The 17,305-nt window shown below is 51.0% G+C and overlaps 1 protein-coding gene across 1 annotated transcript; it reads right to left on the bottom strand.

Annotated features, from left to right (window-relative positions):
* Window positions 1-13,871: 13,871 nt before the first annotated feature.
* On the bottom strand, window positions 13,872-15,005 carry LOC101436490 (actin, cytoplasmic 1-like). Its single transcript, XM_004481976.2, has one exon. The coding sequence runs from the start codon at window positions 14,997-14,999 to the stop codon at window positions 13,872-13,874; it is 1,128 nt and encodes a 375-aa protein (XP_004482033.2). The 5' UTR covers window positions 15,000-15,005.
* Between the last annotated feature and the right edge of the window lie 2,300 nt (window positions 15,006-17,305).

The following is a 17,305-nucleotide window of genomic DNA, read 5'->3' as shown; positions in this document are numbered from 1 at the left end:
CTTTAAAAATGATAATTAAAAAATTAATTTTTTAAAAAATCCTATTACTGAAGGTCTTATAGAGAAGGTCACAGAGAAAGAGAAAGCCATATAAGCAGACAAAGGTGAAAGTCAACAGAACCTGAAATTGAATGGAGAAGCCAGGAGTGGCTGCCATGTGCACTGCAATTTGACAGAAGCTAAGACCAGGATCCCTGTCTGCCAGTTCCAGAATGCCTCAGTTTCTGGGAGAAAGCATCACATGGATGACATCTTGGTTTTGGTATTCTACTTGAAAAAAACTAAGTAAATAAATTCCAATTGTTTAAAGGAACCCACTGATTGGCAGCTAGGAGGCAATCATTGGGCAAGGGTCCTTATGCATTCCAGTGCTTGGACAGACAGCAGGAACCCCAGGCAGGGAATTCTACAAACCTGGCAAGAGTAATATTGGAAGAACAAGAAAGCTAGCATACTGCCAGTGAAATCCCTCCTCACATTTCCTGGATTCCTGGCAGGTGGTAACATGTGAAGCCAGAGAGCAACAGAGGGAGAGAAGAGGGGCAGCAGTTCTTTCTTTTCATTTTAACTCTTTCTATACTGTCTTACTCTTTAAACATGTTCAAATTTCCTTGGGCAGAATAACTTAATAGTCCTCAGAAATAACTGAGGGTAAACACTGTTCCAGTGGTGCAGGTTCTGGGTTTAATCAGATGAGTACATGAAAGTGAACATCCTGGTTCTTCTATTCTTCTGCTTTCTCCAAAAGAGGTGAGGGTTCATGCATCTGGTACAAAACTAATTAACCTGTGTGGAGCAGACCCATCTGTAAGGCTGGGATTGTCCAAGGTGATGAAGGGCAAGCTGCTGTGGTGTCCAGATGGGACATCACGAAGTCAAGTTCCTGAGCCTGGACTAACTGCCCACTCTGGAAATAAATTTCCCTGGATGATGCCAGGTTGGACATCAGCCATGATCCTGAAGTGACCAGTTTGGGTCCATCAGGTTACTGCCAGCTGCCAGAGGGCAGAGGCCAGTCCCAGGGCAATTGGGGGGCCAGGACGCAGTGTGGAGGCCTAAACCCTCCAACAACATCTCAGTACCCTTCAGAGACCTGAGGGACTAGCAAACACCATCCCTCAGTGGACAGAGGCTCTTGGAGGTTGGTGCCTGGGAAGAGACCCCAGCCATGTTTGGGAATCTGTGGTCAGCCCTGACTGGCTGTGGGGTCCACACATCAGTAGTCACACTGTGTTCCCCTGTCCACCTGCACACGTGAGATGCAAGGACTAGAGCCTGGGTCTAAGGAGCTGTCCCCAGGGATATTTAATTAATACCACTGTTGGAAACCTGCAAATCATTAGGAGTTGTGTTTACAATGGCTGCAAATGGAGCACTGGTACATCCCTGAAAACTGAAAAGGCTGATCAAGAAACTTAAAGCAAGATAAAGAATGATGCATTAAAAGAATATCAGGCAGCAAGAAACTAGTAATTTATGAATTAATATTCAATGTACGTTCGCTGTCTCTCAGACTGAGCTCCAAGCATTTGGTTAACCCCAGATAATCTCTGCAGCCTTTCGGCGTGGCAAGTCCCATCACTAGACTCATTTCACAGGTGGGAAAACAGAGGCACAGAGAGGTCAGGTGAACCTGCCCAGGGTCACAGAGCATGGTGGGGCCAGGCCTGGAAGTGAACCAGCTGGGAAGCCATGAGACATTCTGATGTCAGAACATTTAAAGGACAAGAAGGAACAAATTTACAACAGAGTCAAGGGCAGGCCAGGATGGGCCTGGGGCCTGGCTTGGGTTCATTCCTGCCCCAGTCAGCCACATGGGCCACAAGCACCCTCATTATAGTTTCAGGGCTTTGAACTCTTGAAAGGAAGAGGAGAGGACACGGGCAGTGCTTGGAAACAGAATCTGGGACAGAGGAGGGACTCAGAATAGAGTGAATTAACTAACCTAATAGCATTTGAAAGCACGAAATACCAGAAATAGATGACAGTGACAGTTGCACATTATACTTCTTTCTTAGTCTGCTTCTCCTGTTGTCAGAAGGGAGCTGCCCTCATCTGCAGCCATGAGGGCTCCCTCCATCCTGGGGTACAGCTGTCTCTGTTCTCAGCCTCCACGGACTACAGTCTCCAAGCCTCACTCTCTTGTCCTGAGGGCAGGGCTAGGGCTGAAAAGGTAGTCACCTTTACGTGGCTAGCCATGCTAGCCATGGAGATGACAGTACCTGGGAGCCAGGGGCTTTAAGATGTTCTCATCTCCAGGAAATTCTGGAACCAGGGCCAGTGGAACCCACAGTCCTTGGGAGACATCTGGGTACCACAGAGGGTCATTTCCCTGACTTCCTGATGAAAACAAGGCAGAGTCAGAGGGAGGGGAGACTAGGAGCTCTAATACCCTTCCTCCTTTCCCCAACATAGTTAGGTCTTCTAAGCAAGGAAGAGCATCCACTGATTGGAAGAAGACATCCCCACTGCTTCAATTCACCATCCTTTATTGCTCAGTCTTTCTTCAGTCTTAACCAACAAACTACAATTATGAATCCTGGACACCCCCAATCTATGACACTTGGTTTACCAGCTCCATTCCTCTGGCCACATGATGGTCCTTTCAGCTGCCTGACTCCTGGCCCTGGCTGCATATTAACCTCTAAACAGAGTGGCTGCCACAGCCTGACTTGGCAAATACTTGGCCTCATAGGAGCCTTGAAGCTCAATCTGTTGTTATTCTCAGCTTCATCATTCTCACTCCCTGATAACAAACTGACTCAACACCTGATGGTAGGGAAACGGACTTGGCCCAGTGGTTAGGGTCCCCATCTACCACATGGGAGGTCTGCAGTTCAAACCCCAGTCCTCCTTGACCCATGTGGAGCTGGCCCATGTGCAGTGCTGATGCACGCAAGGAGTGCCCTGCCACATAGGGATGTCCCCCGCATAGGGGAACCCCACATGCAAGGAGTGCACCCCATAAGGAGAGCCACCCAGTGTGAAAGAAGGTGCAGCCTGCCCAAGAATGGCGCTGCCCACATGGAGAGCTGACACAACAAGACACAACAAAAAGAAACACAGATTCCCGTGCTGCTGACAACAGAAGTGGACAAAGAAGAAAGACGCAGCAAATAGACACAGAGAACAGACAACTGGGGGGGGAGGGGAGAAGAAGAGAGAAATAAATAAATAGATCTTTAAAAAAAAAAAAAAACACCTGATGGTGAACTCCTGCCCAAGGGAGAGTCCCTGAACCTGCAAATGGTACACTGCTCCTGCCTAACCAGGACACAGGGTGAATGTGAAGCTTGCCAGAAGCCAGTCACCCACCCCCAAACCACGAGCAGCCTGGGCTTTCATACCACTCATCAGAAAGCACAGGACTGTCCCCAAACTGGGCATGAGCTTGGGTGCTGCCTGATGGCCCTGGCAGGCCTTGCTATGAACTCAGGAGAGATCTTCAGTGGCCCCTGAATCTGGCAAACCAGTTGCATACTGCTCAACCATCAAGGTCATCGCCAATGCCAGGTGTTCCTGACCAGGATAACAATTCACCCAGTCAGACTGAGTCTACTCTCATCTCTCCAATAACAACAGAGGCAGTATTTAGGGGAGCTGGTGGGCTGCCCTACTGCATATTCATAAGTTTGCTACAAAGCATCCATCTGGACAAGGTGAGAGGCACAGCCCCTGCCACATGGAGCAGACACCCGTGGGGAATCCATGGGAACAGCCTATGCTACCAAGGTACCACCCTCCAGATAGAGTCCAGAGGCCATTTGAAAAACCCCAGTGTATGAGATTGACAAAGTAACTCCCCTGTCTACAGAAAAACCATCCCAGTGGGGCATACCTTCATTTGTGGGTCTCCCCATGTTTGGCTAAGCCCCCAGGGCATCTGCACCTGACCTTGTGACTTCTCTCTCTATGGTAGAAGGACCAGAGCTCAGGGAATAACTAGGATGGAGTGTGGCCTCCTCCTCCACTGAAGCATGCCTGCCCCTCCAACTCTCTCTTTTCCCCAGCACAGTGGCCACTCACTGGCCCCTGACAGGCAGGACACCTGTTCACTAGGCTCACACCTCCTCATGGGCCACTCTCCCTGGTGATCCCTTACTTTTTCTCCATCTTCCCACAGGGTAAGTGCTCAGGGCCTACACCCAGGAGATGCTTAAGGTGCATGGGTTGAAGCCACCTGGACTACCATGTTTTGTCTCCCTGTGACTAAACAAAGCTCCTATGTGTGCAGACTTTATTTGGGGCAGGGATACCCATTAGCCAAGAGGCCCTGTCCTAGGACAATTAGCATCCAGTAGAGGAGTAACTCTCAGGGCACCTGAGGCAGCCCATGGAGGGGAGATCCCTGGATGGAGACCCTTGGGGAGAACAGCCTGTGGGGAGCATGCTAAGGGGAGCATCCTGGAGGACATGCAGCTTGGAGGAACTTCCTGGGGGTCAGACTGTCAACATGGAGCTCCGTAGGCAGAGTCAGCATGCTGGAGAAGCACTCTGGGTGAGGAGTGTCTTGGGAATAGCTTGTGAGGGATCATTCTAGGGGGGAGGCTTCTAGGGGAACATCTGGGGAAGAGAAGCCCAGGGAGGGTAAAGACTGGAGAAGGCAGCCCCACCCTTTGCTCTCACCCTTTGGAACTTGTTGGTGCTGGAGCCCATATTCAAGGTAAAATCCTGAAACTTCTGGTCAACCTCTCTGGGGATGTTCAAGCTCTTTAGACATTTTGTAAAGAGGGAAGGAAGTGTCTGGACAAGGACAGCAGGGAAGAAGCTAATGAGAACAGGAACCTCCAAATCTGCTTCCTCCTCAAAGGTCCCCCAGGACGCAACCCTTCAGCTACCCTCTCCTGCCTCACCTCTCTGGCCTCATTCTGGGGAGGTGTGACTAGCTGCCTCCCATAGACTCAGAGTTGCACAGGAAGAGATGCTGGCCACCTGCAGACACGAGTGAGGACCACAAGTCTAGGACCACAGTAGGGCTCCTGACCCCTAAGGGTCCACTCCTGAGCCCAGCTCTATCATGGGGTCTCCGAACCTGCCTACACACCCACACAAGCTTGGTACTCAGCTCCTTTCTGTGGAAGAGCTGCTGTACATGTGGGCAATGGATAAAATGTCAATTATACAGTCACTGCTCTCCTGGGAGCCCCTGAGGGTGTACCACGAAAGGGCAGGACCCTGAGAGAGAGGGTACCCAGATTATAGGAACCTGGGGTGAGCAGAATCCAGTGGATGGATCTCAGCCAAGGCAGGAGGCTGAGTGGGAGGGACTCAGATGATAGGAACCTGGATTTAGCAGGACCCAGAATGGGTAGGACCTGGAGTGGGGGGAACTAGCATGAGGAGATCTGAATTGGGGGATCTGAAGAGGGGGACATAGAGTGAGGGGGAACCGGAGTGAGGGGAACTGGAATTGTAGAAACTGGAGAGGGGGTCCTCAAATGAAGGGAACTGGAGTGGGCGGGGTACTCAGTGGGGTAACTGAGTGGACTGCCTGCTCAGCTCAGTCAATGGTTCCTGGGATTCTTCACCTCTGGGCAGAGCTGTTCCCTGGAGCTGAACTCCCTGTCACTCTCCAGGACTAATTCCCTGAGACAATGGCCTCCACCACCTTACCTCTCCTGTTGACTGCTGGGAGCAGCACCTACACACCTGCCACCCACCTCTCTTTTCCTCTCAGGACCCGCTCTGACTGGGAGCTACAGAATCACTCCAGCCCAGAGCACTCCCCCTTCCCTGGACACCTCAGATCCTCCCCCTTGTCATCTCCCTTCTTCCCTACAGCCACCCCCCAAGGTCCCTGGGATCCCGGCTGGAGCCTCCTCCCTAGGTCACTCCTGCCTTGTAAATGACTCTCAGATGGTTCACCCCATGCAGGGTCCCCAGTCTCATCCTGCACCCTCCTTGTTGCCTGGTTCCAGTGGGCAGCACCAGAAAGCAGCCCTCACAGCCAGTGACTGCAGCCCCCATCCCATGCCAGCCCCACTCCCTGGGCACCGCCTCTTGGTGGGCTTCCATGTATCTGCAAGCACTGGAGGGTCTAGGATCTCAGTGATGTCCGCATGCTCACCACCTGACCCCATGCCCCATTCCTCACAGCCCCCTGGCCTGAGGGAGTCCATCCCATACACACCTGACCTCTCTGCCCCGCTCCCTCATCACAACACTGACCTGTTCACACTCACTAATGTTGCCCAATCCCATTCATGACAGGCACAACCACCAATGAGTATCTAGCAAATACCATCTCAGGGGATGCCAAGCACCTAAGCTTCCTGACCCTCTGCCTCAAAGATAACCTTCACCCTCCTCCTTTCCCCTGAGTCTCTCCCCATGCCCCCCACTGTTCATTGTCACTAAGGACCATGGCACTTATTTCACAGTAATGGAAAGTAACCAAGCGAAAAGTGCTTCCCTGCCCCATACCCAGCATGCCCCAGGCTGAAAACCAGATTCCCAGGCAGACCCTGCCACTGCCTTGCCCAGGCCTCCCCCGACATCCACCCCCTTTAGCACCACCAGTCTTCCTTTTCCTGAGTCATTCCCTTAGCTAAGGTGTCTGTAGATCTCCCATCTCACATCTCCACCTATGTGGACACTCCCACCCCTCCAGCTGCCCCCATGATGCTTCTCTCCAAACACACAGCACCTCTCAGAACAATCTAGGCTACTGCTGATGACTCCATGACCCATTCTCCATCCATGCCCCACTCTTCATGGTACACTTTGACCCAACTGCCTCACCACCAGCATTGTGGTCCAGCTCAACAGCCACCACCATCCACATCCCCCCTGGACAGACCTCATCTTCTTGGCTTCCAGAACACCATGCCCTCCTGATGTCCTCTTATCTCAGCCAATATTTCTTCTCAGCCCCCTCTGCTGATACATCCTCACCCCACACCGTCTGGAAAATTCCAGGGATGAGTCCCTGAAGGTCAGAGAAGCAGTGTTAGCCCTCAATCCTCTCTCCCCCTCTCTCACCACACCAGGGTTGAACACAATCTAACAGAATAACACTGGCTAAGAGCTGACAGCTTTTGAAGCAGTATGACAGTTCCCACTGGTATTCCTTCTACATCTGTGTATACTGGATATTTCCATAAGAAAAAAGTGACGTACGAATAGCTGTCAGCTGAAGATTTAATAGTCAAGTGCCTTTTGAACAACCCTGAACAGTCTACACTCCATGTTGCACAACACACATCAAATGGAACGCCTTTCCTCCCTCTCAAAGTATTCTCCAGTTCTGGCCAGTTTGGCAAGGAGCACTGCACCAGAAGCCTCCTTCTGATCCTCCAGGAGGGGAGGGAAAACTGGTTCTGTGTTCCAAACATGGTCTATGACCTGTTTTCCCATGGGCCAAGAGAGAATACCTCTTACACTTTTTAAGGTTCTAAACCACCACACCCCCCACACACAAATTCTAAGTGGCTCCCACTGTCTACTCACTACCTGGAAAGTTACTGACTCACCTCCAGGATGCCAAGCCCCTCCCACACCCTGGTCCTGACATGGCAAGGTCCACCACCATGCCAGCCCAAGGTGACATCTTCCCTAACCAATGCCCCTCAGCCCACAACCACCCTGCTTCATGTGCCATGTGTTTGCAGCCAGAACTTGACTGACAGAACAGGTGACAATTGTCAGTCAGTGAGGGCACATGGTGGGTACTGGGGAAATGCCAGCTAAGGGGCACTTGTTGGTAAGTTTAACTGTTGCTACTGTATGTGGTTCTCCTGCCTCATTTCTGTGACTTCAGCCCCTGGGCCATGGGGAAGCCCTGTGGGATAAGTACAAACCCACACCCAGAGCCTACCTCTTCCTGGAGGAGTCATGTGGGATAATCACAACCCCATGCCCAGCTCACACCTCTCCCCGGGGGGGGGAGCATGAGGTTAGCACAAACCCATGTTCACAGCCTACCTCTTCCTGCAGCAGACCCTCTGCATGGGGGTCAGCATGGCAATACCCAGCCTCTTCCTATCCAGCTCCTAGTGGATATCATCCAGAGCTGCACCAGCTCCTGCCTGCATCCCGGTATGCAGCAACCCTGCTGAACAGAGCATGGCTTAGTCCTGGCTGCCTGGATGTTATGAGAACTGGAACCCTTGCTTCTAACCTCCAGGAAGAAAACATGCCTGAGTCAGGGGCTGAGGGTCTAGGGAGAATCCTACTTCCACCTCCTACTAGAGCCCTTGAGGGATCAAGTGGTGAAGGTGGAAAATGGCCAGTGCATCATCAGTGCCACCCACTGGCAGTATGGCCCTGTGCGAGCTGGGTCACCACACAGGGTCTCGAGACATGCTCATATCACCCCCAAGAGGGCCACATACCTTGGATCCCCTCAAACTCACCATGAGTTTGGCATAGCTCTGAACCTCACCTGCTGTGGGGGCACAAGGGAAAGAGAGAGCAAAGGATGGGCCTGTGACCACATGCCCAGGGAGAAGAGGAGCATGGCTCTGGAGGCTTGGCTACCATCTGCTTTGAAGGAACTTTATCTCACCAGCAAGGCTGGCCTCAGGCTCTGCACTCTGGGCTGAGCATGAGGAAGAACACACCGAACCTTCACCCTGGAAACACCTGCTTCCACTTACTGGACTTTTCAGATAATCAAGGATGCATGGCCTTGGCACAGGCATGCTGCCCACCATTTACTTAACTACATCAGCCACCACGATGAGCATTTCCATGGCCTGTGCTGACCTTTACCACCACAAACACAATGGTTATTGGGGCCATTTTGGTGAAGACATCAGAATTTCTTCTGGAGACACTGAGAATTCAGGGTTCTCTTCAGGACACTAGACAAGCAGCAAGGAGGCCTCAAGACTGCAGGAACCCTGCCCAGTGTGTGATAGTCAGGGCTCAGGGATCATAGCTCTCCATGTCCTTGCTGCCTGGTGACTTCAAGGACCCTTCACAGAACCTCCCCACCTGCCCCAATGGAGCTGCACTGGCTGGATCTTTCCAACTCTTTGTGTGCTGGCCCTATCTTCAGGTATCAATACAGGGGGCACCTCTTCAGAGAGGCGACCTCAGAACTCCCAAATGAACTGATGACACTGTCCTCTGCCCTCCCACCCTCTGCCCCAGGCCTACCTCCAGCAATTGGTGTGTAGCATGGTGCTGCTCCTGCCAGGCCGGCATGTGTGCACACATCAGAACCACACCCTTTGGTGTCCAGCAGGGGCAGGTGAAGCTGGCTCTCCAACAGCACCCCTACCTAAGGCTCCACCTGGGCAAGGTCATCAGGCAGGTCCTAGCACAGCCTTCTCATGGGAGTCACCAGCTCTGAGGCTGGGCACAAGAGTCCCTGCTCTCCCACAGCAGCACCAGGAAGCTCTGCATCACCTCTCGGGCCACAGGTCAACTCTGACAACACAAAGGACAGTCACCATAGTACCAGCCTCCAGCACCACACAGTGCACACAGCACCCCCATGCCCTTCCCATACTCAGGCCAGCTCCACACAGCCCATTCAAGTAAAGGCAGGGGTAGGGGCTAGATGCCCATGAGAATTTCCTCCCAATCCCCCAAAGAACACAGTCCTCAAGGAACTCCAATTGAGGGCCAAACTTCTGTCCAGGGCCATCCTGTACAGCTCATCTGTCTCTGAATCTCTCCTCTGCACCCCTGGGCCACACTGGCTCAGGCCACTGAGGGCCCCAACCTGGCCTGATCCAGCAATGAAAAAAAGTACAAAATGAAAACAAAGCCCCTTTTTAGCAGAGCCACTTCTTGACTCTGGCCAGACCATATCCTGTGAACTTTGACTCACTTCCCTTCATAGGAGCTTGTGAGGTGCTCCCTAGAGTGGCCCCACATGGCAGGTGTTGATGTCCTATTAGTTGAGGCACCTTCATAAGGTCACCTGGCAGGTGCCCCCAGCAGGCTGTTCTCCAATGTTCAAGCACCAACCCATCTATGACAAGAAGGGCACTCTGCCCCTGGGAGGCATGGGTTCTTCCTTGCGGTGGCTTGCTCGGTCGGTAGAGGTGGGGTCTGGCTGCGGACGAGGGGTCGGTCCAGCTCTGGACGAGGGGTCGGTCCCGCTCGGGACGAGGGGTCGGTCCGGCAGCAGACGAGGGATCGGTCTCACAGGGGTTGCGCGGTTCAGCTGACGGGGTCACCTGGCGAAGCCAGCGACGAAGGGGTCGCCCGGAGAAGCAGGCGACGAACTGGGGACAAGGGAGGCCAGGCCCTTGTCAGGGGCTCTCAGGACTGGAGGGCGCACGGCAGAAGAACTACCGCGGAGACAAGGTAAACACAAGTCCACTTTACTGAGGGAGAGGCAACAGTTTTATAGGGGCTGGGGAAGGCTGATTGGTCGAAGCCACGCCCTGTTCTGATTGGTTGCCAGCGAAAGGTCAGTGGGCGGTACCAGATGGGGGAGGGGTGGTGGTTAGGGATTGGCTGTCGCTGTTGCTGGGGGAAGGGGCAGGGTTTAGGGATTGGTGGCTGCTGTTGCTGGGGTGGAGGGCAGACTTGAGTTTCCCACCCACGCCTGGCTGTTGCTGCTGTCAGGGGGAGGGAAAAGGGCAGACTGGATTTTTCCACCCACACCTGGCTGTTGCTGCTGTCGGGGGAGGGGAAAAGGGTAGACTGGATTTCTCCGCCCACGCCTGGCTGTTGCTGCTGTCGGGGGAGGGGAAAAGGGCAGACTGGAATTTTCTGCCCTGCGCCTGTGCAGGGAGAAGGAAGAAGAAGGGTGCCGCCCCACAAGGCATCGGGTGGTGCCATCTGGGAGGAGGGGTGGCCGCGGAAGCATGGCTGCCGAGAAGGGGAGACCCGAGGGCTCTCTGCGCCCATGCCGAGCTTCCTTCAGGGGTGGCGGTGGGCCCGACCAACCACCCTTTTATGGGGGCAGCGGAATTAGGCCTACCGCGGCCGCTCCCCTCGCCAGGCCAGCAAACCACACTTCAGCCCGAGGGGTGACCGCACTTACTCATCTGGAACTTCCAGAGCTAAGCACTGGCTGGTGGGATTCCCGGGCTTTTTGCAGTTTTCCTTAGTTTATACATATTTCACTCTGTGCACATAACCCATTTTCACAGCAGTAACAGAAAGAAGGGACGACTGACTCTGCCACCCTGAGGCTGCCTGGTAATCTGCCTGTGGCCTTACTCATATACCTAGTCCTTCCATGTATTCCATCCAAAGAGGACTAGAGTGTACTGAAGCATTTCCATCCTAGGTAGTGCCTCCCTTTTGAAACAGAATGCCTGTGTTCCCCAACTTAACTCTTTCCTATAAGATGGACTTCTAGGAGTGAAGTTAAAGAGGAGTGGGTTATGGACATCAAAAGAGTTCATTATATGGCCAAACTGCAATCCAAAAGGGCAGCAAGCACCTACAAGACTATTGAGGGCAGATGGCAGGGCCTGTCTGTTCCACAGGCCTGATGATCTGCTCTTTCTCATTCTCTCCATTCTGGCTGACCAGATGTGGGTGTTATTGGAATTCCCAGGCTAGTTCTTGACAGTCCCAACTGCTGCTCCTCCTTCCCTCTGCACATCACCCCATCAAGGTACCTTTACTCTCTGGACCGTGCCTCCCTTATTTTAGTGGCCAACCTGTCCCCAGACCTTAACTCAGACCTTCACTATTGACCCAAGGGTAGTCCATGCTGGTTGCACACCTCACTTACTGCAGGAGGCCCTGGGCTTCAGATAAGTGGAGGAAGTTTCCATAACCCTCCTCAAAAGAGCAAGGTATCTGGAACTTCTACTGGAGGAGGGCTCCTCTCACCACTCTGTTTACTTAAGAACAGACCCTTCCCCACAACACTCTTGGGAGAGGCAGAGGATTGGGAAGGGAAGTTGTGACCTGGATTCAGGGAACCTGGAGTGAGGAGGACCTAGAGTAAGGGGAACTGGAATTGTGGTACCTGGAGTGGGGGGAACTAGAGTGGGGGGACATAGGGTCGGGGTACCCAGAGAGGGGAGACCTCGAGTGGAATGGGGGTTACTATAGTAGGAAACTCTCAGCTCAGTCAATGGTTCCTGGGATTCTCCACCTCTGGGCAGAGCTGTTCCCTGGGGATGAACTCCTTGTCACTATCCAGGACTAGTCATCTCAGGCAATGGCCTCCACCAGCTTCCCTCACCCATTGCCTGCTGGGAGTAGCATCTACACACCTAACACCCTCCTCTCTTTTCCTCACAGGACCTGCTCTGGTTGGGGGATGCAGCATCACTCCACCCAAGAGCACTCTCCCTCCCTTGGCCACATCAGCTGCTTCCCCTTGTCATCTCTCTGCTTCCCTGCAGTCAATCCCCAGGTCCCTGGGATGCAGGCTAGGGACTCCTCCTATGGTCATTCCCATTGTGGAAATGACTCTCAGATGGTTCATCCCATGCAGGGTCCCCAGTCTTTCCCTGCACCCTCATTGCCTGGCTCCATTGGGAAGGGCTGGGAAGTAGCCCTCACAGCCGGTGACAGCAACCCCCATCCCATGCCAGCCCCACACCCTGGGCACCACCTCTTCATTGGTGACCATGTGCCTGCAAGCACTGGCAGCCCTTGGATACCAGTGTTGCCACCATGCTCACTACCTGTCCCCATGCCCACTCCACACAGCCCCCTGTCCTGGGGGAGTCCATGCCCCACACACCTGAGCCCTCTGCCCTGCTCCCTCATCACAACACTGAGCTGGTCACACTCACTCATGCTACCCAATCCCCTTCATAAAAGGCACAACCACCAATGAGTCTCCAGCAAATACCATCTCAGGGAATGCCCAGCACCCAGGCCACATGTACCTCTGCCTAATGATGCCTACACCCTCCTGCTTTCCCCTCAGTCTCTCCCCCATGTCCCCACTGATCATTGTCACTAAAGACCTTGACACTAATTTCAGTGATGGAAAGTAACCAAGGAAAAAGTTCCTCCTTGCCCCACATCCAGCCTGCTTCAGGGTGAAAACAAGACTCCCAGGCAGACCCCACCACTGCCTTGCCCAGGCCTCCCCAAAAATCCACCCTTTTAGGACCATCAGTCTTCCTTTTCCTCAGTCATTCCCTTAGTTGAGGTATCTATAGATCTCCCATCTCACACATCAGTGTTTCTGGACTCCTCCACCCCTCCAGCTGCCCCTGAGATGCTTCTTCCCATACCCACAGAACCTCTCAGAATGATCTAGGCTCCTGTTGCTGACTCTGTGACCCCATTCACCCACCTTTCACGGTACACTTTGACCCACCTGTCTTGCCACCAGCATTGTGGTCCAGCTCAACAGCCACCTCCATCCACACCCCTCCTGGACAGACCTCATCTGCTTGGCTTCCAGAACATCACATCCTTCTGATGTCCTCTTATCTAACCCACCATGCCCCCTCGGCCCCCTCTGCGGACCAAAAGGCTTCATACATCTGAAGTTAGGGGACCAAAAGGGGGTAATGATGGCTTGCCACTCAAAATAAAAGAACAAGTATTAAGGTGGAAGATTTAATTCAAAAAATTTGGAGGACACATTATTTACATGAAAGCAAGGCTATCACCTCCCAAGTGTGACATAGGTGAGGACCAGGCACTTCTCCCTAGGGAGAAATGTGTGGCTTTTGGGAAGATGAGGACTATCCTGTTACAATGCATCTCAGGTATTTGGAATGAGTATTTAAAAAAAAAAAAAAAAGCCCACAATGTACAATGTCTTCAACCACATTTATAGAACTTTTGGGGATATTTGCTCCAACCTACTGCTGTCACCTTCACCATTCTGGTTTTTAAATCCTGAGTCAAGTGCCAACAACAACAACAACAACAACAACAACAACAAAAACACACAAAGCCATGCCAATCTCATCTGGTATTCTGCACAAGTTAGGTTTTGTCAAGAAAGGGTGTGACATAATTAAGTAACAGTCCACCTAGAAGCATTTTCTGTGGACAATGGAGGGGCCGTACTCATCATACTCTTGCTCGCTGATCCACATATGTTTGAAGGTGGACAGCGAGGCCAGGATGGAACCACCACACCAAACCGAGTACTTGCGCTCAGGGGGGTTGATGATCTTGATCTTCATTGTGCTGGGAATCAGCGACATGATTTCCTTCTGCATTCTTTCAGCAAAGCCAGGGTACATGGTGGTTCCACCGGACAGCACCATGCTGGTGTAGAGGTCTTTGTAGAAGTCCTTGTCACACTTCATGATGGATTTGACAGTAGATTCGTGGATGCCACAGGAATCCATGCCCAGGAAGGAGGGCTGGAAGAGGGCCTCAGGGCAGCGGAACCGCTCGTTGCCAATGGTGATGACCTGCCCATCAGGCAGCTCATAACTCTTCTCCAGGGAGGAGGAAGAAGCAGCAGTGGCCATCTCCTGCTCAAAGTCCAGGGTAATGTAGCAAAGCTTCTCCTTGATGTCACGCACAATCTCCCGCTCGGCCATGGTGGTGAAGCTGTAGCCACGCTCGCTGAGGAGCTTCATGAGGTAGTCAGTCAGGTTACTGCCAGCCAGATCCAGGCGCATGATGGCATGGGGAAGTGCATAGCCTTCATAGATGGGCACCGTGTGGGTGACGCCTTCACCAGAGTCCATGACAATGCCTGTGGTGCGGCCAGAGGCATACAGGGACAGAACGGACTGGATAGCCACGTACATGGCAGGGATGTTGAAGGTCTCAAACATGATCTGTGTCATGTTCTCACGGTTGGTCTTGGGGTTCAGGGGCGCCTCAGTCAACAGCACGGGGTGCTCTTCAGGTGCCACATGCAGCTCATTGTAGAAGGTGTGGTGCCAGATCTTCACCATGTCATCCCAGTTGGTGACAATGCCATGCTTGATGGGGTACCTGAGAGTCAGGATGCCCCTCTTGCTCTGGGCTTCATTGCCCACATAGGAGTCCTTGTGATCAATGCCCATCATGACACGCTGGTGCCAGGGGTGCCCCACGATGGACGGGAACATGGAACGGGGCATGTTTTCACCCGCAAAGCCTACCTTGCACATGCTGGACCCATTGTCGATCACGAGGGCAGTGATGTCATCAACCATGGAGACCTGTGAGCAAAGGGTGGCATGAGCCCTTGGGTCAGTCCCCCTCCCACTTCCAGCCACCACCCCCTCAGTCCACCAGGGGGCACCGGCACATAGTGGGCCTGGAACAAAGGCAGCACTGGGGCCACACAATGGCCATAAAAGACAAGCATGGGTTGGAGGCTGTGCTGCACGGCAGGAAGCCAGGCCCTGCCGTGTGATGCGGGGCCTGGGCCACACTCTCATGGGGATGTGGGTGCCAAAATAGACTTTAAATGCAAAACTATTGTGAGAGACAAAGATGGACACTACATATTAGTGAAAAGTGTAATCTTTCAAGAATAAAGAACAATCATAATCATTTATGTACCTAACTAGGGTGCCTCCAAATATGTGAGGCAAACATTGGAAAACTAAGTGGAGGAATAGATGCCTCTACAATTACAGTGGAGAATTTTAATACACCATTATCACCATTAGACAGAACATCTCAACAGAGAATCAGTAAAGAAAGAGTTTGAATAATATATTAGAGGATCTGGACCTAAAAGACATATGCAGAACATTACAGCCAAATACAGCAGGATATACATTCTTTTCAAGCACACATAGATTATTCTCCAAGATAGACAACATGATAGGGCCCAGAGAAAGACTCAATGAATTCAGAAAGACTGAAATCATACAAACTAATTTCTCTGACCACAGTGGAAAGAAGGTAGAAATCTGCAAGGACCAGAGAACCAGATTAGGCACAAAGATATGGATGGTAAGCAACACACTCTTGACCATGGGTCAAGGAAGAATTCTCAAAAGAAACAGTAACTTCCTTGACCAGTGACAATGACAACCCAACATACCAAAACTTATGAGAAGCAGCAAAAGCTGTACTGAGAGGGAAATTCCTAGCCATAAATTAATACATTCTGCATTAATCAGCCAAAGGGGTGCTGATGCAAAATACCAGAACCTGGTTGGTTTTCATGAAGGGTATTTATTTGGGGTAGGATCCTATAGGTACCAGGCCATAAAGCATAAGTTACTTCCCTCACAAAAGTCTATTTGGAGCTAGATGGCTCACAACATCTGCAAGGGTTCAGCCTTCCTGGGTTCCTATGTTCCTGGGATTTGCTTTACTCTGGCTTCAAGGTTCCTTCCTTCCTGGGCCTGGCTTCTCTTTCCCCTGTGTGCTGAATTGTCAGGGCTCCAGTTTAAGTCTTCAGCATCAAACTCAAAAATCAAAATTCCAACATTAAAAGCCCACAACTCTATCCTTTGCCATGCCTTTTATCTGTGAATCTCCACCCACAAAGGGGTGGGGACTCAAAACCCTAATGACAAGGCCAAATTAAAGCCCTAATGGTAACTCAATCAAGCCCAGGTAGAGATAAGATTACAAACATAATCCAATATATATATTTGGAATTCATAACCATTTCAAACTGCTAAACATCCTAAAAGAAGAAAGAGCTAAAATTGAAAACCTAACTGCACACTTGGAGGAATTAGTGGAAAAAAAACAAAAACAAAAACAACAAAGTAACCCTAAAGGAAGAAGAAAGAAATAACAAAGATCAGAGCAGAACTAAATGAAATAAAAAATAAGAAAGCACTAGAAAAAATAAAGAGCCGGTTCCTTGTGAAGATCAATAAAATTGACAAATCCTTAGCTGGCTAACAAAGGAAAAAAGAGAGAAGATGCAAATACACAAAATAAGAAATGAGAAAAGGGAAATCAGCACTGACACTACAGAAATAAAGACTATCATTGGAAGATACTTTGAAAAACTATACGCCAACAAGAAGGAATATTTGGAGGAAATAGACAAATTCCTAGAAACACACAAGCAGCCTACATTGATGAAAGAAGAAATTGATGATCTCAACAAACCAATCACAAGAGATAGAATCAGTCATTAAAAAAATAAAACTCCCAAAAACATCACGACCAAGTAGGATTTATTCCTGGTATGCAAGTCTGGTTCAACATAAGAAAATCAAACAACGTAATATACCACATTAACAAATTGAAGGGAAAAACCCACATGATCATCTCAATTGACACAGAAAAGACATTTGACAGAAAGTAGCATACTTTTTTGATAAAAACATTACCAACATTAGGAATAGAAGGAAAATTCCTCAATATGATAAAAGGTATATATGAAAAACCAACAGCCATCATTGTATTGAATGGGGAAAGTTTGAAAGCTTTCCCTCTAAGATGGGGAACAAGACAAGGATGCCCACTGTCACCATTTTTATTCAATGTTGTACTAGAAGTCCTAGATAGGGCAATTAGACAAGAAAAAAAATGGGATCTA

The sequence above is a fragment of the Dasypus novemcinctus genome, chromosome 28, assembly GCF_030445035.2.
Source record: "Dasypus novemcinctus isolate mDasNov1 chromosome 28, mDasNov1.1.hap2, whole genome shotgun sequence".
Lineage (NCBI taxonomy): Eukaryota > Metazoa > Chordata > Mammalia > Cingulata > Dasypodidae > Dasypus > Dasypus novemcinctus.
Note: the sequence above shows the minus strand (reverse complement) of the source record. Positions and strands in the feature narration are given on the sequence as shown.